General features: G+C 41.9%; 1 protein-coding gene across 2 annotated transcripts in view; it reads right to left on the reverse strand.

The window, feature by feature from the left end:
* Positions 1 to 10,605: 10,605 nt before the first annotated feature.
* ST8SIA4 (ST8 alpha-N-acetyl-neuraminide alpha-2,8-sialyltransferase 4) overlaps positions 10,606 to 22,771 on the reverse strand; it is a 49,223-nt gene continuing 37,057 nt past the window's right edge. For both annotated transcript variants that reach the window (XM_048931873.1, XM_048931874.1), the window contains one exon: positions 10,606 to 14,702. In XM_048931873.1, the coding sequence (XP_048787830.1) occupies positions 14,420 to 14,702 (283 nt within the window). In that variant the 3' untranslated portion in view covers positions 10,606 to 14,419. The remainder of the gene's footprint in view (positions 14,703 to 22,771) is intronic.

Consider the following 22,771-nt stretch of genomic DNA (forward strand, 5'->3'; position numbering starts at 1 on the left):
TCAGAAAATTATGAAAGAAAATGTGAGAACTTACCTACTTAGGCGCCATTGTTGAAGCTTTTGGACCTAAGGGTAATTCCTGTTAGACCAGCAAAGCAAAGGATGAATATAAGGTTTTGAACAGCTGCTGAGCCATGAAACTAAGTCTGAAAAACTTGACAGCAAAGGCATGCAGTTGAGATGAACTTAACAGCATCTGTCAGCATCTGAACAGAAGCACCTAAGAACAATATTTAGGAAGTAGTAAGGAATAGAATAAAGGCTGAGAAGCATTACCTGGGCAGCACATTTTTTTTTTTTTTAATGAGGTGGGCACCAGAAAAGACAGAACATTGCTACGGAGCAGAGCTAATTCTGCCATCCAGGGAAATAGTACACTTCAGCCTTTCTGTTTTAGTGAAAAACTTGGTGAGTTTGATTTTGCTTTGCTGGGATTTCAGAAATTGACTGTCTACTCAACAACTTGAAACAAAAAGGCCAGCTAAAAATAGCACAAAAGTTTGCATATGTAATATAAATGATGCATTTATTTCAAGATAGTTTCAATGTACAGTGTGTATTTTCAGCTAGTTGGGATTCTGGGTGCTTCTCCTTACCCATCTTGACTCTGGAGCTAACTACTTTCCCACCTTTGCATTGATCTCGGGCTTTAATTCTGGATAGCATCCTAGCATGTTAACAGAATTTCCTCTGGCAAGAAGATTTCTGGGAATGCCAATAGGATACTGTTATGTCAATCTGCACATCTACACAGTAACTGAGTAACTCTCAGATACTGGTTAACCACAGTAAGCACAGATTACATATCTTTCAAGTTTTGCTATGAGAAAATGGTGGAAACATCTTGAATTACGTATTTGTTTTGAGACAGAAAAGACATGAAGAGGTTAAGAAAGCTTAAACCAGGTACAGAAAAGTCAGGCTCACCAGGCTACTGTTAAAGACTACAAGAGAAAGGACATTTGGAAAGAATCATAGAATCATTCAGGTTGGAAAGACCAATAAGATCATCTAGTCCAATCATTATCCCAAGTCTGTGACCACTCTAGACCATGTCCCTCAGTGCCACATCTACACTTCTCTTGAAAACCACCAGGGATGGTGACTCCACCTCCTCCCTGGGGAGGTTGCTCTAACACCTTATCGCTCTTTCAGAAAATAAATTTTTTGCAGTATCCAACCTGAAACTCCCTTGGTGCATTCCTGTCCTATCACTGTTACCAGGGAGAAGAGGCCAATTCCCATCTCACCACAACCTCCTTTCAGGACAGTGTAGAGAGCAACAAGGTCTTCCCTGAGCCTTCTCTTCTCTAGACTGAACAATCCCAGTTCTTTAAGCTGCTCACCATAGGACTTGTGCTCCAGACCCTTCACCATTTCACTGCCCTTCTCTGGACATGCTTCAGAGCCTCTACTGCCACTATAAGCACATCTTGATTACAGTTCAAGAATTTTTCATGGTCTCGTTTAGTGATTATCAGTTATATGCTTACATTTCTGCTGTAGTAGGTAATTAAAAGACAACACTTACCCAGTAAATAGTGGTGTAAATTAATCCAATCAATTGTACACAGTTACAAACATGATTCAGCATAATATGGCCTCTTGCATCTGTGCTATGGAAAAGAACACAGCTCAAAAATACCAGTTTTCATACCATTCTCAGATATGCATGAACTCCAATGGGGTGTGAAGGCTGAATACTCTATTATAGACTAAAAATAACAACTTCATTGCAAACAAACAAACAAACAAAAAAATTTTTTTTACCAGTTTCTTTATGAAGAGTGGAGCTGTATATTTTTCACATAGTTGGTGAAGGTATAGAATTTTTTTATTGGTTGATTCAGTAAGCTTTAAACCCTAGTGCAGGGTTTGGGCAACATTCTATATGATTTCTGCAAATTATTTTTCATTTTCTTTTAAGTTTTGAATTACGTACAGAGGTTAATTTTAGCTCTCACGGGATTGTTTAGTTATGTGCTCGCTTTTAACATTTTCTGATAAATTATGCTACTGTTAAGAGATGTTGGGAGCATGGCAACCTCCGTCAGCTGCTTTGTCTCAGGTCTTTCCTGCCCAGTCGCTGGGGCACGCCATGGTGCCAGAAGACCTGGAGTCATGGATACTGCCTTATCGCTTGGCAAAGCTGAGCAAATATCTCAAACAAACTATCACTTCCCTTGACCTGCTGACAACACTTCACCTATTTCACTCCACCTATTCGCCCAGAATAGCACTAGCCTTCATTGGAGCAAGGCCTCATTGCTGTTCCACATTCACTTTGCCATGCACTTAAATAGCAAAAGTAACCACCAGATGGCTGGTAATGTTGCCCATACTCTATGTCACTGCACAGAACACTATCCTGGGGAATGAATGACAAGTCTTATGACAGCATTTCTCTCCAAAAAGAACTGAGCCAGGCACAGGATTCATTTTCGAAACAACTTCAAAGACACCTGGTCTAAGGAGAATGGCATTGAATAGGTATATCAAATTTTCCTGTCATGAATCAGCCTGTAGAAAAATGAAGAAGTACAAAGGACAGTAAAGGAAAGAGGAATGGGTGCTGGGGACATTTAACCCTAATGAGGTTCTGGTAATTGATTTGACCCTGCTCAGTCAAAACCGTTACATACTGCAGAATAGAATAAAGTCCTTGTACTGCAGACAAAAAGCGTTCTGGGAAAGACAGTCTGGGCTATTCCTGCCTCAGGCAGAGGCAAATTTTTCAATAACCTGAGCATAATCAGCACTACAAACGGGAAGGAGAGAAGAGGTCTGAGTCTTGGAGGCAGAGAGTAAGGTGAAGAGGAGGCTAGATCTGGGGTAATGGAGATGTACAAGGGCTGGCATTATGGTCCGTTTGTGAGAATCCTTCTTTGTTTTTTTGGCTCAGAGCTTGCTTCCTTAGGTATTTTGTTGAGGAGGCAAGTGATGGATGTTATGTGGCAATCAAAATCACTATGTGGACAATTTTACATCTTTGGAGCTGTTTGGCTTCAGAAGATAGTGCTCAGGACTGTTTACTGGCAAAAGATCTAGACTGTTACCAAATAATAACTCCTGTTTGCTATGGAAGACTGGGGGACAATGCCACTGTATCCTGCAAAGGCAAGATACAAGTTGGCACCTCCCTGCTCCCTCTTATCTGCTGGCAAGGCCAGGAAGATAAGAACAAAGGAGTTTCCTGCTGAGATCCCAGAGCCAGGAGCTGCCAGTCAAAGGAGAGCTGACTCAACCACCTTGGGTTTGAGCTGTCACTCCAAAGACAGCTGACTCGACCACTTTGAAAGCATTGAAAAGGGGCCATCATCGCCATGGTCCTCGTTGTTGTCAACAGAACAACTCTGCCTGACGACCCACCGCTACTGAAGATCAAAGACGGAACTACGAACCACGCTGGATCCATGGTGGTGACTATCTTCCTCTTGCTGCCTATAAAGACTCCTTGCTTCTTCTTTTCTATCTTTTCTATCGCCCTCCTTCCCTTCCCTATTACCCTAATTCATAATAGTGTCCGTCCTCCCCTTCCCCATTTCCCTGATTAAGATTTGTAATAAACTGGTTGGACCAACATTTGAACCGTTGCTTCTTAATCTCACGCTGGGTATATAGATAATAAAAGAACCTCCTCTCCCTCCTACAAATTGGAGCGAGACACCGTTAAACTGGAAAAAAACTCCCTGGGAGAATCTGTAGTGGTGCAGGCCTGGAGCTGAGCAGTGCATGCTTTTGAGGTAGTATTGCCTCTCACATGGGGAATAAAGTGCCGACATGAACACCTCAACCCTTCCCACAAAGGGATAGGATTGTCATGTCCTCTTCCTATGAGACAGCCTCATGCACTTCAGGACCCCATAGGCACATCAGGACATGGTGGGCAATCAACAGAGAAAGCAGCAGGAGTGGAGACAGCAATGACAAATGTGTTGTAAGCAGTGCTGCCTGCTGTCCCTCTCTTCACTCTCACTCATGAGGAAGAAGGAAGAGGAACTAGAAATCTGGGCTTGGTCTTAGAGTTACAACATCATCAGCATGGACAAAACATGGTGAGAAGAACCCTGTGGCTGGTGTGTCACAATGGACAGTTCTGGGATCCTCAGCAGGGATATGCTGGGCAGGTGATGCAGGGGAAGTAGCTGTTCATGAAGGAGGGGTTGAGATGTACAGAGTTCCTGCTTGGCAATGATGTAGTTGAGAGCCTCTGGGCAGGGATTAAAGGATAAGTAAATAAAGAGGATGTTGTTGCTCAATAGTCATCCCACCCAGGCTGAAAACATCGATGAATTATTCTTAAAGGTTCTAAGAGATACCTCAAGACCAGCTGCCCTTATCCTTACGGCTGATTTCAAAACCACAAGATGTAACCTGGGAACACCACAGATCTAATACAGATAGATCCAGGAGATTCATAAAACAGCTCACAGCAGTGCACTGCACTGACAAAGCCATTGGTAGCAACACAGAGATTTTTCTGTTATATGGTTTTCCTCAGTCTGACACAGTCCGAGCCGCTGAGGCTGGTTGTGCCTCAGCTGCAGGCCCGGCCCTGTTCTCGCCAGATGCCAGCCCAAATGTGGTGAAAGTGAGGAGGGGGACACCTTCCCAAACAACCATCAAGGACCCTGAACCCTCTGCACAGGTGCAGAAGACTCAGTTACGCTTGTGTAACCTTGTAAGCTTGTCATATATCAGTGGGATCAGTATCAGTGATGGGTGTGGAGTGAGACCTTTGGGATTGTAAGTAGAAGACAGTGTAAAGACATGGGAGTGTTTATTGGTGGAGATGAGCCACCTTGTGCCCTGCATAGAAATGAAGCAGTGCCTCCTCTGTCGACGTTTGCCTTTGCAACGTGTTAAGGGAGGCTGTAAAGAAGCAGTAACAGCAGCACAGGAGGCCTCCAGGCCCAGCAGAGCTCAGACCTCCCTCGTGCACAGTGCTGACAAAGGCACTGGGAACAACACGGAGACTTTTCTGTGATTTTATTGCAGTCAACTCTTGGAAAGGGTAGATAACAGCAGGACAAGGGGAAATGGTCTGAAGGTGAGGGAGGGAAGGTTCAGGTTGGATGTCGGGGGGAAGTTCTTCACAGGCAGAGCGGTGAGGCTGCCCAGAGAAGCTGTGGATGCCCCGTCCTGAGAGGTGTTCAAGGCCAGCTTGGATGGGGCCTCGGGCAGCCTGGTCCGGTGTTACGTGCGGAGGTTGGTGGCCCTGCCTGTGGCGGGGGGGTTGGAGATTCGTGATCTTTGAGGTCCCTTCCAACCCGTTGTTGGCTGTGCCCCAGCTGCAGGCCCGGCCCTGTTCTCGCCAGCTGCTGGGGCGGTGTCCTAGTGCTGCCGGCGGGGTGGCCTCTTGGCAGGAGGTGCAGAGGCCTCAGAGTTGCGAGCCCTCCTCTTTGGAGCTCTCCGAGGCGCCCTGCGTGAGCTCTGCGTGGCCCTGCTGGTGCCGGAGGGACCTGGCACTGCCTCCCCCGGCTCCTCCTGGGCTGCTGCTTGGTCGGTCCGCAATGGAGCCGGGATGGATGGAGGCTGGCTAGGACCTTCACCAAGGGCAGCGGTTGAGGGAACAGGAAGCTCCTCCTCCACATTGTCTTCCCTGGTGCTGCTGGAGGGCTGTGGGCCGGCGTGGGGAGTCTGTGCGCCATGGGCAGCTGCGGGGCTGCCCTGCTGTCCTGTGGCACGCAGACGTGGCACCAGCCCATTGCACACTTGCTCGACTTGTGCAATGAGCCGTTGCACAAAGCTGGCGTCCCAGATCCGCAGGCAGCTGACCATCCACAGGGTCAGCGCTGCGTGGCTCAGGCCAAAGCAGCACAAGGCAGAGATGATTAGGTTCTGTACTGCAGAGGCTGCCCTGTGGTCAAACCCAAAGCGCTGACTCAGCTCCTGGTGCAGCCAGGGCAGCAGGGGCCGGAGCACAGCTGGAGTCAGGCGGGAAACAGACGGCCAGGTGGGCACCGCCCCTGTTAGGCCTCCTAATGGTGTTGTGTGGTGGGCTGCTGTTCCGGCCCTCTCCTGCTGTCTGACGACAAACTCTTCAAAGTTGTCATCCGCACGCACCGAGTGCAAGATGGACTGCACCCTGCGTTTGCAGAGGGGGCACGTGGGCCTGCTCTCAGCCCACCGCTGGATGCAGCCAAAGCAAAACTGGTGCAGGCACGGCATCACGTAGCTGGCGTCATCCATGGTGTCCAGGCAGATGGGGCAGCGACGGTCCAGCTCGGTGGCCATGCTGTCCAGCTGCTGTGGTGGGTACGAGAGCAAAGGGGATGAGGGGCTGCTCCTCACCGCGCTGCTGCAGCTGCAGGGGTCACGCTAGGAAAGGAAGAGAGGCCACGGTCACTCGCTGACCCCGTCAGCGGAGGAACGAGTGCCCGGGTCCCTCAGGAAGGAAACCCTCCCAGTGGGCTGCCCAGGCTGAGGCGTCCCCTTACCGGTTCCCTTTGCTGCTGCGGCCTCCTGGGTGCCCCGGCTGCCTGAGCCAGGCAGGGCGGGGAAGAAGCTGTGGTGGCTCTGGGGACGAGCACTGAGAGCGACTGTCGGCAGCTCCCAGAGCACGAGACCAGCACCAAGGCTATCCTTGCTGCTCGCTCCATGCCTCACGGACACGCTCGGCTGGAGTGCAGGCACAGTGAGGGCCATGTGGTCACCATCCCCTGCTGCGTATATCACCTGTCTTCATGTAGGGATGTCCATTACCATAGACATTACAATGGGCGATCGTCAGCTGCAGCAAAGCAACACCAACAAATGCATCTGTATTTTCCCCAGTTCCTCTGTCCATTCCATTCCCCATATCATGTACAGGTGGCACTTGGGTTTTGCAGCAGTGACCAAGGCTTTGACTGTGTTTTTGAACAGGTCGCCCCAATCTTGATTCATCTCCAGATCCACACAGCACAGTGGTGCCTTCAACAAAACACATCTGCCTTTGAGGTAGCAGGACATGGGCCTAATGACTCTCCTTATATGCCTGCAGTTCTGCCCAGTCCTCTGCATCAAAGGAAGCCCTTGGCTTGCTCTCAGAGATTTTTTCTATTTTTCTCCCCTACTTGAAGGTAGCAGGCCTATTCCAGGCTCTACGTCCTTTCTTGGGCCACATACAGGAGTGACATCAGCAAGGAAGAGGGGCTCATTGGAGACTACTGCAACACTCAAGCACTTGCTCTGTGAGAAAAGCCTGTGTGGCCAAACCTGGTTCAGTACAGAGCAGAAAAGGGGTAGTTAAAGAGGAGCTATGAGGTTCAGGCTGGAGAGAAAGAAAGATCATGGTGAAGCTCATTAAACACCAGTGATACATGGAATCTGTAAGTCTAGAGGTTTTGAAGAGCTGAGTGAGTACAATCCAGTCACAACTATTGTACGTCCGTTTACACCAGTTAAGTCCAGGAAGAGAAAGACTGCCAGTCTAAAAGGTAGCAATTACATCCTCAGTTGCATCAACATCTAGAAATTGCAATATGAGAAATCCACCTTCTTCATTTTGTTCATTGGTTTCCAAGAGGATATTTCAGAATCTAAGAGATCAGGTGGGAGACTGACTATTTGATTGTCCTGTTTTGCTTTCGAAAGAAATTCCTGCATTGAAATGTTTGGTGCAGTGCTTTGATGTGGCAAAGGATAAGTGGTAAAATTTACAAAAGCAATTGAGGTTAAATTTTGACATCATTAGGTCCATGGTTGGGATTAGTTTCATCTTTCCCACACAAACTGGAAGGAAAGTGGAAAACTAAACATAAAAAGAGAAAATAGTACTCAGAGGAAAATAAAATATGAGACCTCCCTAAAACGGGGTTTTATTCAGTGCCCAGCTAGCAGCACCCACTGTCCCTCACCATATGGAGATACTCATGCTGAAAAGAATTCTGTTCAAGTAACAAAAAAGAAATGCCATAGTCAGGGTGAGATGCCCATGGGTGCCACTCACTGCCCTCAGGTCAGGAGTACTGTTTGGGGAGCAGAGCCCCTTTGCCTCCTGCTCCAGCTGGAGACTGTTGCAGGTGAAACAGTCTCCCTGGATGACTCCAAGAGATCAAAGCCCTTTAGCTCAAGGCCTCCATCTCTTGGGGTGATTTTAACAGCCCAAGTCTGAGTGCCATTGGCTTGTCAACTGCCATGTGCTGCCCACTGACAACCTTTCTTCTACACTTCCATATCTCCCATTTGCACACTGCATGTGAGCCTGCAATTGGCACAGCAGCACCTCTCATGGCTTCCATTCCTCTAAATTTCCCCAGATTCAGAGGAAACTGCCAAAGATGTCATGACATTTTCTAAACACTTCTGAAAGCATGTCCTGCAGCAGCCTTCCAAGGAAAAAGGCGTAGAGACCTGCAAAAGAAGATTTGGAGTCAACCAACCCAAACCTAAATTTATGCCTTGGATATATGTCTGTATGTCTATCAATTAGGGAATTAAGAACTCTGATGGGAGTGTTGAAAAGATTAATCAATCTTTTCATCCTGTCGCTAAGCATGGTTGGGGCCCAAGGCAGGGTTTGTAGCTGTAGCCAGAGCCCTAGTGCATGCGGGGCAGCAGGACAGACTTCTTGTGTGTCACAGACAGGCTTTGAGTGCTTGAGAATTTGAAAGTATGAGAATGAATGAGACCAACTTGTGTTCTTCCACTTTTTATCTGTAAGTAAATCACCTACCTCTCCTGTTTGCCCCCTCAGTGTGGTATTTACCACACTGGCAGAGTTTTTGATCCTGTCAGTATACAGCCTCAGCTGCATGAAGCAATCCCCTGCCTTTAACAGCTTCCCTTATCCTATAACCAGTAGTCATTGCTAAGCCTCTGTCCACACTTTGTTAATCCCCTAAATCCTTGTGTTGTTTCTCCAGCACAAGGTTGCTCACCCCTCATTACAATGGTGGAAACCACTTTTCCTCTTCTGGATTCTGGAAGTCCCATTCTGAAACTGTCTCACTGGGATTCATGCTGAAGGCGTTAGTTGCTCCTGCAAGATGGTAAATCCACCTATGCTGCAGCACCAAGAAGTAACAGGCCTGACAGTAGTCACTTTTTTTCCAACCTTAAGCCTTTGAAAACAAGCTGCCTGGGTCCTGAAGTTTTGTTGTCCAACTGCTTCCTATGTACTTCATCCCTTCATTACAGATTTGGTTATAAGCAAGTACCTGGATTGTTTTATCCCAAAGCAGTCTAACCGTGCCAGATGGAAGAAATGAGTCTGTGAAGATACCCTGATGCCAACCCTGGTTCTTGGAGGCACTGATGGGTGGGTGTCTGTGGGTAATTTTATCAAATACATGTGGAGAACTGGTGACCAGGCCTGGAACCACTGAATTGGGCTGCTGGCAGAAACAATCAGCTTCAGCTGAGGGATACTGGCAGACGGATACTAAGTATAAACCATGACCCAGCTTTCTCATTTTAAGCCATGACAAAGTTCAGATACTAGAGTGCAGGTAACTTACTGCACTTAACTTACTGCTAAGTGATTGAAGGAACATGGCAGCTTCCTCCACCTGCTCTGCCTCAGGCTGCTGCTGCCTGGCTGCTGTACAGCTGGCTCCAGCCCAAATGCTGCCCCCAGCAGCCCCACACATAGGACCCCACATCTGAGGGGCACAGCCTCCAACCCCGGGGATGGCAGAGCCAGCAGGCCCTGCTGCAGGCCCACATGCAACATCCCTGCGATATCATCAGCACTCACACACCCTCCGCTCCCAGCACGGAACAGCACAGCCCCTCTGTGGCACAGCCTCTCTGGGCTTCTCACCTGCCTGTGCACCCCCAGCTGCCTGATGCCCCCAGTTTGACACTGGGGCCTGGCACCCCGTCCATTCATTCCTTCCCCAGGAGCCGGCACCCAATCCTTGACACTCCAACACGTGTGAGACAGAGACTGAGATCACACAGAGAGATTGCTGAGAGAGGATTTAATAGAGACAGAACACGCTGTGGTGATCAGACGCAGACCTCAGACAGACAAACATACTGACTGGCAAGGATTCACACGCGACCAGCCCCTTCCTACCTATCTCTTCTATCTGCTCCCCATTTTGCTGACCCCTGTCCCCTTCCCTTACAGGCCACCTTGTCAGCTGACACAGTGCCACTGACCCCCTCTGACATCCTGGACCCTCACATCTACATCCTTATCAGCTGCAAAGACCTACTTTGCGTGCAGTTTCTTGCCAACCCATCAGTTAGTGTGAGTGACCAAGCTGGTTTCTTGTTCTTGTCTCTTTTTGTATACCAGGTTTGTGCCAGGTTTATTTGTATACCAGGTTTGTGCCTCCGTATATTTTATTGCTTCCCCCTTTCCTTGGCATCCTACTTAACAAGGTCCTCAATCAGATCATCATACTGCAATAAATACTTTCACACTCCACATTAACAAGCAGCATGACTGCTTCTGTTACCATGTGTGGATCAAATTTGTGTCTGTCTGTGTTCTTGTTTATGGCTTCCACCTTTTCTTAATGTCCACTTTTGTGCTGAGAAAGTCCTCAATCACACACCCTTAAAGGAGAAGACACTCTCCCACTTATCTTCACAATTTGCATGTAATTGAAAAGTCTTATCAACACTGTATTAGAAAGGAATATGGAGTAGAATATAGCAGAAAAATGAAAAAAAAAAAATCTTTATTTTTACAGTTGTACAAATAAGAAAACAATCCCCAATAGCTGTACTTGGAATAATATTAAAGTGTCAAACATGACAATTCTGACAGAATACATATCAATACTTTAAACCACAGAAATTGTGTTACATATGCTCAGTAGCAGTAGTACTGTGCAGGAATGATGCTCACTGTAAACGCTCTTCCTTTATTTTATCAACATTTAGAACAATTGTGCTTTTCCCAACACACAGTAACAGTGCTCTTAAAAATAAATAACGTGCAATTTCAGATTAATATCCTGAAATATGCTAATCTAGATCCCCATCTAAATCCCGGACACATCTCTCCAGGAAAGTCACTGTAAGGAGTGCTCAGCACTTTTTTCAGATCAAACACTAATAAAATGTTCTGAACCTACACCTGTTTTTCTTCAAATTGCAATCAATTGAAAAAAGAAAGTTTTTTTTTTAAAAAAAAAGGTGCTGACCTCAGGCATGTACTGATTTTCTTGTTTAACAAAATAATGATAGTTTTTACTAGACAGTGTACGGTGTAGACAAGCCAAAGTCTGAAAGGTTCAGTGGAGAGTGGCTCAGAGCTGAGAGAGAAAGAATTTTCCCAAAGCTGAAAACTTAACAATGAAAGGTATTTATATAGCATATATTCATATTATCTTTATGAAATATAAGAGAAAGACTGTCTGCCACAGCAACGTTAATATACACGATGTTAAACAATTTGTAATAAATCTACATGAATGAAATTGAGTTCTTCAATGTAGAGCTGCGATAAGATTTGGAAAAATATGCAGGGCTGTCCTGATGTAGCTCCTGGTTCTTATTTTTAACATATATTTTAAAAATATGGCTGGCAATTACCATGGCTTATGGGAGGATAAATTTGAGGAACACTCAGTCAATGGGTATTCCACAGATGATCATCACAATATTAGGTATCTTTCTTTTTATGCTATCTACTTCATGTTTGTTGTGGGTGGTGTTGGATGATAGAAGTAGCAATTTTAATAAAGCCTGTTATCTGATAGGGAACACAGAAGGTATGAATATTTATAGAAAAACAGAAATGATCTATGGAGGTTTGGAGGTATGGAGGTTTGAGCTGTTCACTGCTGCACTGAGAAGGATCAGTAGGTGAAATATATTCCACTGTAAAGTCCTTATGCAGCTGCTAAGCATTTGGGGTACCTTGGCTTCTCCACTAGGTCAACGGTAGGGAAAAAGTCATACAGGTGACCTGGGACCTGGGATGCCAGGAGAGACATGTACAAAGATCCCACAGCAATACAGAAGCAGGTCTAAAGGAAAGGTGAGAAAAGATGTTTGCAGAGTCCACTGCTACGGCTCCCTAGCAGTAACAGGGCTAACAACCAAAGCCATTAAACCTACCAGGAAAACTCCAGGGTACATCGCAACTCAGGTCAACCTAGAGCAACTGGTAACCACTGTCACAAACTAATTCAAAATGGACAGCTTGCAGCACAGTTTGTACTTTGATTTACTTGAATTCTCTTTTTGCTGATAGACTAACACCACTTCGAAGAAAAAACATTCCTGGAGGAACAGATGAAGCTCACTAGATGCTCTTCTGAGCTTCTGCGAGACTGGCATCTGTGAATTCACCAAGGGAAAGTCAATGTGTACAAAATGCATTTCAAAAACTTGACACTAGCTGTTGGGAAACAATATTAATATGCCCACCTTCTATTAAGGAAATATCTTGTCCTAAACTGCAAGTTTTCACAGTGTACACAGAACATTCTGTGGTTGACCAATATCAAGGTAAACATTCTACCTTCTAAACATTCTACATTCTACTAAGTACTGCTACTTAGTTCCTAGTCATGCCTTCGTTTCAGTGGTGTTCACGTTAGGATCTTATCCTACACCTCTGTATATAGCTGAAGTAAATTGTCCAGGTGAATAAGGAAAGATGCTACTCTGTCCTAGGTAAAGCACAATAATTTCTGTTTCTCATCAACTTTTAGCAAAACTGTCTGAAAGGCAGTGATTTAATCTACTAAAATGGCATAATCAGAGACCTCTAGCCACGTGTGATGAAATATATGCAAATACATAAAAAGAAAAGTAGTTAACAAGTGGTGTTTTTAACTAGTAATATTTGTTAGTGCCATGCTACATATTGCTCAAACTAGGATAGATAAACCAAACATCACTGGAGATGAAAATCTAACCTAGAGCTGAAAACATCACAAGAAAATACTCCTGGCATCCATCTCCTTAGTCTAGCCTTACGTGAAAAGGGTGAAACCATAGTGTTTTTACTTCACCTGCTCCTGAAGAGCTAAAACATACTGTATGCACACATGTACTGCATATTGTTGTATGTTTTACTGACCCTCCCATGCCCTCCTATATCCTCCTCATTTCTGAAAGAAAAGAGGGAAAGAATTCTGAATTTCATGGATAAACGAAGTTGATGCTCAGAAAAATCAGTGTAAAATAATGCAGCTCTGTGTTATTTCAGAGAATTATCCATCAGAACATCAAGTTGATAGAAAAGAGGTATATCAGATGGGGTTATCATCCAACACATTAGAAATGTGAGCTTTAAAAGAACTTTTTGATCTGCAGTTCATTTATTTTCCATTTAACTGGACATCTTCCTCTTTAACCATATTCCACTGTGTCACCTGAGTTTCTTTAGACTTCGTATTTTCCATTCAATTAGGAATAATAATCACATATATATTTGAATGTATGAAACAATTTCTTTACTCTTGCAGATTTTTCTGAAGAACGAAATTATATAGGCAAAGTCTTCACTTTTGAGATGCTCAGTTCAAAAACTTAAACACGTTCCCCTCAGCAGCAAAGAAACATTGTTAAATCTACTTTATTTCTTCAAGGAAAAAGGTGTATACACTGTAAGAGTAATCTTTGGTACCAAAAATAAGGGCACCTTTTTGTAAATGTCTTCAAATATGAACACAACAGAAACACTCTTAAAAAAATGGCTCAAATGACCTATCTCTGAGTGCTTCCACGTACTGACAGCTGTAGCTAGAAAAACAATTGAGAGGTTAAGAGTTGTGTGACAGTAGGCTACAACACAATAACAACTGACACAGTATTTTATGTTTCCCTCCACCCTCCTACCTTTATGTTTTTTTGTGTTTATTTTTTGTAGTTTTTTTTTTTTTTTTCCTAAGACAATTCCATAAAATATTTACTTTTAATTACTCAATACATCCTCAAAATCCTTTAAGGATTCAATTACTCAAAAGCAACAAAACCCAACCAACAGCCATAAGAAAAACAGCAACAAAAGCTCAGGTTATAATACAAGATCAGAAACAGTCCCCTGACTAAATGCATTTACTTGTTTGACCTTATGGATTTCACTTTCTCTACTCAATTCCATCATGATATATATATGTATTTTTTTCTGCCAAAGCCTAGTTTCTTTACAGAAGAAAATATGTCGTCCCCAGGTGATGTCTTCTCTCTGACCACAGTGGTAAGTCAGCAGTAAGCAGGCTATATTTTTTTTCTTTAATTCATGATGAATGTATCATTGGATACTGTAAACACTACTGAGTATACATTCAAACTTTGTTCTTAGTGAAAGTGGCACTTACTTGAACCCTTGCAGTCAAAATAGCTTAGTTTTATAGCACTTTGCAGGTATAATAGCTGGTTATGTAATTCTGATAAAATTCCTTTTTCCAATGGCTGAAAGGGTATTGAAGCATATCCTCACTGGGATCCCACTGCCATTCCACAGCATCTTTATGATGAAGAGCATATTCCAAACTTCTTACTGTACTTCACATGTGCTTTATTGCTGTACACATTTCCCTGTTGTTAACTTAAGTGCTCCTCTGTTATGTAATACATATAACGTTTTAAACTCTAATGGCATCCTGTGAGGACTGGCATTAGAAAAGTACCGATACTTCAGATCATCATAGTAATGATATTTGACTGGTTTTCCATGTAAATCCTTTGGGAATGGCCAAAATCCATACAGGTGAATTTCATCACAAAATCTGGTAGCAAGTGTGTACATGAGGAGACCAGTGCTGGGTCGTTTGATGTGGACCTTGTTTGTCAGCCAGTAGCTGCAAAGAAAAAAAAAGTACATTAAAATCCTCTCATACAACTTCCAGTGAATAAATCATGTAAATTATGAGAAAGTGCTCAGAGACAAAAACAAACTGGTGGAGCAGTTGAAATACTGGAAGGAAGGGATGCCATCTGGAGCACGTTTGAGAGGTGTGCACGGATAAATATCATAAAGTTCAACAAAGGCAAATGCAATCCAAGTCCTGCACATGAGCTGGGGCAATCCAAAGCACAAAAACGGACTTACAGCAGCTCTGATGGGAAGGAACTGGAGGAGCAGTGCTCTGCGCTGCACTGTATCACACTGTGAAGTACTCAAACTGACAATGTGAGCTTGCAGCACTGTATTGTTGGCTGCAGTGAAAGAATTGCAGCTAACAGGTTGAGAGATCAACAGAAGAAAGACATGGACTGTCAAGATTGGGTCCAGAGGAGGGCCACAGACACAATCATATGGCTGGAGCACATCCCCTGTGAAGAAATGTTGAGACAGCTGGGCTTGTTCAGTCTAGAAAAGAGAAGGCTTTGGAGAGACCTAACTACAGTTTTTCTGCACTTTACTTACAGCACCCATTAAGAAATGTATGGAGACATTTTTTTCCAGGGCCTATAGTGACAGGACAAGAGATAATGGTTTTAAACTAAAGGAGGGGAGACTGAGGTTAGATGCTAAGAGGAAATCCTTTACTCAGAGGGCGGTGAGGCCCTGACGCAGCTGCCCAGAGACGCTGTGGATGCCACAACCCTGGAGGCACTCAAGGACAGGCTGGATGGGGCTCTGGGCAGCCTGAGCTGTTGGAAGATGTCTCTGTTCATGGCAGGGAGATCAGAACTGGATTATTTTTAAGGTCCTTTCCAATTCAAACCATTCTATGGTTCTGTGATTCTACACTTATTTTTATCTATTCATTTTTTAAACTTCCATTTTCCCCATCAAACAAACAAGTCTCTTTCTTCTCTCTAAACTGAGATCATAATCAGTGACACTATATTTAATATGCCTTTATACCACCAGGAAGAAAAACGACAGTGCTGGAGAAAGAGTAGCTAAATTAAGTTTCCCTTTCAGGCTTCAACTCTGATAAGAACCCACAATGTTGGCAACTGCTAGAAAACTTCCATTAACATCCTTGATGCTGTGATCAGGAAACACAGCTCTTGTCATAGGCTTTCACCCCATGCAGTATCCAATTCACCTCATCAAATCAACCCTACACTGAATATCTGATTAGCGTTGCAATTACTTCACAGATTATTTGACTAAATATAGAGAAATATAAACAAAGGTAAATACAATGTTTGTAACTAAATACAAATTTAGCTTTAATTAGTTTGCTTGGAAGTACTTAGAGCTTCCTATTTTCGAACAGCAGTCTCTGGAAAAACTCAAAATCTTGCATTTATAATTGTGACATGGTTTGATTTTGTACTCAACAGCACACAAACCCACCTAAAACTACAGGACTGTTACTCTTCTGAAGCAGTAACAACATTTGATTGGCAGCTTAAAAGCTGCAGGTAGTTTTCAAAGACACAAGTGGCAGGTGGATACAGAAGGCACATAGAAACTGGTCAGGATTCTGGCACGTAACTCACTTTGGTATCTTCAAAATTCACTACCAAAATTGTTTTACATGCTTAATCTTTAAAAATTAGACTTCAATAAACTAATGCCATTCTATTATTATTGCTAACATAATTTTCCCATCCTTGATTCAACAGAGTTACAGAAAAAGAAGGGCACTTAGACATTTAAACCTGGTCATTCTGCTGGTCCAGATGAACATCAGCCACACACATAGCTGTACTGGTCAAACTGTGGGAACAAGAAGCTGTAAAACCAGAAAAATAATCAAGTCCTTATACAGCACTGCCACACAAAACTAAACCATTGCACTGTATCACTACACTCTTAGAAGGGGTCAAAGGAGATTAGCCTTACCAGCACAGAGTTAGTCTTGTGTTAAACAGTTATAATAAGGTTGAAGCTTAGATAGTATCATATTAAAAGCATTTAGAGAAACAGCAAAATGACTCTCACCCAAATTACAAAAAACAAGAGCATGTTTTTAACCAAACAGTGAACAGACTCAAAAGCAACAGATGCTATATAACATTAATAATAATCTTTGCATTGCACCTGGCCTCTTCAGTTTCCCTTTTCCAAAAACACAGGCCCTACAGGCTAATGTCTTTGAATCAAAGATATGTGTGAATGAGATTATTTTCCATTGTACTCAGTTACTTTTTTGAAAGCTGAAGGAATCTACAAGCAGAAAGCAATTCTAAGCTGACTGACTGTCTCACCAAAGACAACAAAGCAAATGAGTCAGGATTTTGTTTGACTGTAAAAAAAAAGGTAGCACAGTAATAAGTGCAGTTAAGAGGCAAATACAGTGCGGAATAGTTACAAGTACAAATGACCGATGTACTGAATGTACTGCACACCATTTTTCATGAACTTGAGCTTTGAGACAAAAGCTCCTGACATATAAAGCTAAGCATTCACTTCCTACTCTGAGAAACTGATACAACATTTTTAAAACAGGACAAGTTAAAGGAGAGACTTACTGATTTTGTTTGACATGAGTCACTAGTGTGTGCAGGTGACCAAGAAATAGCTAAGAGTAGCCTGGCTTGTGTCAGATATACAGTGGACGCATACACTGGAGAAGTGATTGTCCCCCTGTACTCAGCTCTGGTAAGACCACACCTCGAATGCAGCACTCAGTTTTGGACTTCTTAAAAGATGCATACTGAGTCACTTGAATATATTCAGAGAAGTGCAACGAAGCTGGTGAATGGACTACAAAAGAAGACTTACAAGGAGTGGATGAGGGTTATAAGGTTATTCAGTGTGGAGGAGACTGAGGGAAGACCTCAACACTCCCTCTAATCACTTGATAGGAGGCTGTAGCAAGAAGGATGTCCATCTTTTTACACAGGTGATACGTGACAGTATAAGGGGAACCACTCAAGTTGCCTCAGGGAAGATTTAGACTGGATTTTAAGAATGGAAGGGATATTTAGGCACTGGAACGGGATGACCAGGGAAGTCGTAGAGTTGTCATTTGTCTCCTGTGGCACTTAGAGACAAGGTTTAGTGGTGGACTCAGTTGTGTTAGGTTGATGGTTCGACTAGAAGACTTTAAGGGTTTTATTTGTGACCAATGATCCTATGATTTTTTATTACTGTTACTTTTGAAAGTTTGCTTGTAGAAAAGTTTTTGAAAAAACTAAGCTTAGCACTTTTGGCAGTTTGTATCATAGATATAGTAGAACAGACTGAAAGTAAAACTTTCTAATATTCATATAATTTGGAATTTATATCTTCAGAAATAATTTTGTATCTGCTCTAATTACATGTAGTCAGCTATCTACACGACTGTCTCTAGCCAAACAGTAATCAGACTTGATGTATCTACTACAATAGCCTACAACTGCCATCATTCAAACTGAATTTCAACCTTACAAGATGATTACTGCAGAGAAGAAAGGGAACAGTAAATGGATGTATCTTAATACCTGAGAGGGCCACAAAAACTTCTAACTGAGAGCTTCTGTATAGAAGTATTAAAGACATAATGAACAGCATTTCACAATTTTAGGACTTAAAAGCTCGTCTTCTTTTCTGCTTGTCACAGAAAAAGTAAATTTCTCTCTTTGGTTTCTCTTAAACATGAAAAAGATATCCAAGCTCTGCAGTTCAAATGTGGTACTGACTGCACTTACTATCAAGAAGGTAACACAATTGTCTGATATTGTGGAATAGATAAAACATTGCTGCAGTGAATGCAAATGGCGTGGGCAAAATTAGAGGATTAGATAAAATCGAACAACTCATGTACTTCTTCAGAGGTGCATGCAGAGTTCAGAACTGGTCATGAACTACCTGTGAGTCAACAAGACAAACCTCTTATATCTTATCTGTAATTCAAGATACCTTCATACTGTGAGATATTTGCAGGTCAATCATTGTTATTTCAGGAACTGCAAGAAGGCTTTCAACTACATATAGAGAAGTAGAAGTAGGAAAACTTTTCTCTACCTAGAAGTTCCTATCCCATACTTGCTGTACCTCCATCAGAATCAATAAAATTATATTAAAAAATAAGAGCTTACGAATTTGTGACTACTGAAGTCAAGAAATTCTCAGAGTTCTTGAGATTAGGACTTTCTAAATCTACTTTTGAGCATATTTCTATTTCTTCACAACATTTCATGATGCCTTTACATCCTTACAAATATTCATCTTTTTGGTTTAACCGTGAAATGGTTTAACTCAACCTCGCATGAAAGAAATTGAAATAAAGCGAAGCAAAATGAAAAGCAGAATGTGAGCAGAATATAATATAAAACATTTCTGCTTGGATCAGATAGTAAACTTTCTGTCAAAATGGTTATTCCCACCCAGCTACACAACTCTCCAATTGCTATTATCAATCCTTTGACACTGGGAACAGAGCGGTAACACGCAGTACAAGTTACAAATCGGGTGTACTCTACACTGGTCTTAAATCTTGTGTCAGCAGTATGCTTTTGTAATTTGTTATCATCTGGAAAAACGAATAGAATTTTAAAGGAAATGAGTATGAGCTCCAAAATTCCTTCCACAGCAGAAAACAAATGTAGAAGTAAAAGTCTGCCCTAATGAATGTGAGATACATCAATATTATACACATAATAATCACTGGTAAAATACATGCTTGTTTTACGTGTTTACAAAATGTCAGTATTTTGGCCTTTAAACATATTGAACTTGCTTCTCCCAGATGAAAATATCACCTGTAGTTTAATTTGCAGTCAAAACCCCCAGACTTCCATTTACATCTAGCAAAATACCTTTGCATTTATAAAAATGGAATGCAGTATTAAAAGCATGATTTCAGAGGAAATGTTAATTGAATAGCATATTGCTACCTGGTCAAGACTTCTTGCAGACTAAAATTCAAATAAACAATCAAAAATATAGACATCTCTTTAAAAGATAGTGGACAAATGATCTTTTCACAATGACAAATACATGTAACAACTGATGTCAATCTTCATTACGTTAAATGGAGAATCTAGATGACTATTATTTTCTCTGCTGCTGTGGAATGGATAAATTCTGAGTACATTAGAACATGATATGTGCTTTTCCTAGGCTCTACTGAGTTTACAAAGAAAATCTGAACTGATGGGCTATGTTAAATTACCTCATAATTTAGCATATTTAACGCTTTTACTTGCTGTATCTGTGTACCAAATTCAATAGTGTTGCCCAGCATGTTAGTATTTCAGTGCATTTTTAACTGTTTTCTTGGATCAGGATTGAAGAGGAAGAAACAAAAAAGTTACGTAAGTCCAAATAGCTCCTAAAGATTACTTATCAATCTCTGCTCATAGATAAGTATGTCAGTTTCAGTGTGAAACTGCTTTTGTACACTTGTCTGGCAGTGAAATTCTTTTCTTTCTAAAGCCACTAAATTGAGAGAATACTTTTAACTGAGCTTTACGTTTCATACAGTACTTATATAAAGTATATAAATGTATATAAATGTATTTATATAGTATTACAAGAAGAAGCTAGAGCTTCCACAGTCTCAATTACATTCTTTCAAAATAATTTTTTTAAAAAAAAGTTATTTCTGTATGAAGACAAAGAAACTGGAGTAGCTTGAAAAAGGGGACAAACAGGGTTTTAACGACCTAAACAAAAAGACTGCAATATAAAGGCTGTGCATCCATTAAATAGTAGACATTAAATAGTATGACAACATCTAACCTACTAAAAAGAGTGAAACTCAGAAGCTGACAAACACTGGGTCGCAGATGAAGTTCCTTCTCACAGATCTGCTAAGCTGTTGGCCTCAAGAGCACAGCTTGGCACCTCCTCTGTGTTTAACATTTCCATCCAGTTGGCATTCAGTATCCATATGACAGCAAGCAAGGAAAGAATCTACTTCAGCAGACAGTTTAGAGGGACGACAGGGTCTTAGACCCAGAATCTGGTTGGATGTCACGTTGGATGTCATGTTGGATGGCATATTACAAATAGCAGTTTGTATTGAAGAAAGAAGTATCTTGTCACAGAAGCATTGCATAGCTTACCATAAAACGATGCTTCTAACTGGAGTCATTTTAAGTAATTATTCTCAAATAAGGAAAGTTGAATCAGTTGTCTGACTTTAGCCTTTTAAAGTCAAAGCTGAAACTTCCACCATCTTCAGTGAAGCAGGATCTAGACTCAATTTATTTAGCTTATTTTCTAGAAGACGTTAGTTAAAATAACAGACTCTGAAGGAATAAAGCCTCTGCTAGTTCTCAGCTACTTCTTTTTGAACTTTCATGTTTTCAGTGGGATTAATCACATCAGTGATATAAACAACCCTTCATCTGACCCTCTCAACTGTATTAATTAAATGCATTAATGTATTAATTAAAAATCTATTAGGCAGAATACTCCATAAGGAAAGCATGAAAGGATTCAAGTACAAATAACACTGAGAATGCAACAGCCACTACGAAAACACTGCTGAGGGTTTGCATGAGACTGCCTTGTATCTTCCAATGTACGGTATTTTAAGACAGTATGCATAATTACCTCAGCAAAAGAAATCATTGCTTAATGAAGAGATGAAACATTCCTCAAACTGTCATTCACTTTCAACTAAGCTTAATTAACTACATCAATATTAAGGACTGTTTTTTCTTTGTTTTCCCATTATCCCATCATCTTACACTGTTAAGTTCCAAATTCCAATTTTTGCTTATGAAAAAGATTTAAAAGACCGCTCAAGAGCTTGGACTCTGCATGGAAACTTTGCTGTGAAAGAGAATGAAAAAAATTAATGACATCAATGGTGACCCATGGTACATGGTACACACATTATATTGCCCCAGCTATCAGTACTCATGGCCTCCAGGCCGCCATGAAGCTCTAACATCTTTCCACATAAATTTAACCACTGTGTACATAGTCTATTCTGGATGTGGCAAAATAATTTAGAACATATTGAAGCTTACTATTTCCTGTCTCCAAAAAAAAAAAAGGAATGATCTGCTCCCAAGGCAGCCTTATCAATTTATGGTAAATCACCTCGTAAGAAAAGGATGAGCTAAGGATAAAGAAGTATCAAGTCATTGCATAGCACTGCATTTCTTTTGCCAGTTAATTAAGAATCACTTGCCAGTTAAAACCATGTAAGCATATGAACTCTTTGCTCATACATGAAAAGATTTTGGTATCATAGCTGGAATCCTCCACAGCTGTCAGCGACATAAACCACATAGTATTTGGAAGTATAAGGCAGAAATTTTCATAAATGAAGAAGAGAGTCTTCTCAGGCACTTTACAGAATGCTTGTAAGACTGACAATGTGTCAACCTTTGACCCACTTCAGCAGTATTTCCAAGCCATCAAAACACTCTCATTTGAAACCAGATGACCTTCACTTTTCATATCTAAAAAGTAAACACTGAGCTTGGCTTGGAACAAGACTGAAAGATGAATAAGCCTCTTTAGATATTTAATAAGAAAATTCAGCAAAAGAAAGGAAATACCCCTCTTTTGGTCACTGATGAATCAGTGACAACGGCTTTTTTAATGTTAAGCTGTAAGATTATGTTATAAGGAACTCATACATTTCAGTGTACTAAGGTGATATGATCGAACTGCAGAAACATTGACCCTTCATTCATAAACAAGGACTTTCAAAAATGCCCACGTTTTTGATTATCATGCAGAAGCATTCCAGCAGAACAGAGAGACAACTGTTTCCTCAGAAATGCCCGCTAACAAATATATGACACACCATGACTGCAGAAAATATGGGCCTCAGTTTGTCACATCTAGGGGAAAAAAGTTTAAGTCTTCCGGTCCTTTGCAAGTACTCTGTACTCAATACTGTACTAAAAAGTGGGAATGGATGACAATATCTTCCATCTGTTTCAGTAGCTTCTGAAAGAAAATATAAGTGTATGTCTGTGGGGCCTAATTTTTAACAGGCAAGGGCCACCACAAAACACATCTACAAAGCCAGGATCTTATTAGGATGAAAGAACATCACACTGCCACACCACT

The sequence above is a fragment of the Lagopus muta genome, chromosome Z (assembly GCF_023343835.1).
Source record: "Lagopus muta isolate bLagMut1 chromosome Z, bLagMut1 primary, whole genome shotgun sequence".
In the NCBI taxonomy this organism is placed as follows: Eukaryota; Metazoa; Chordata; class Aves; order Galliformes; family Phasianidae; genus Lagopus; species Lagopus muta.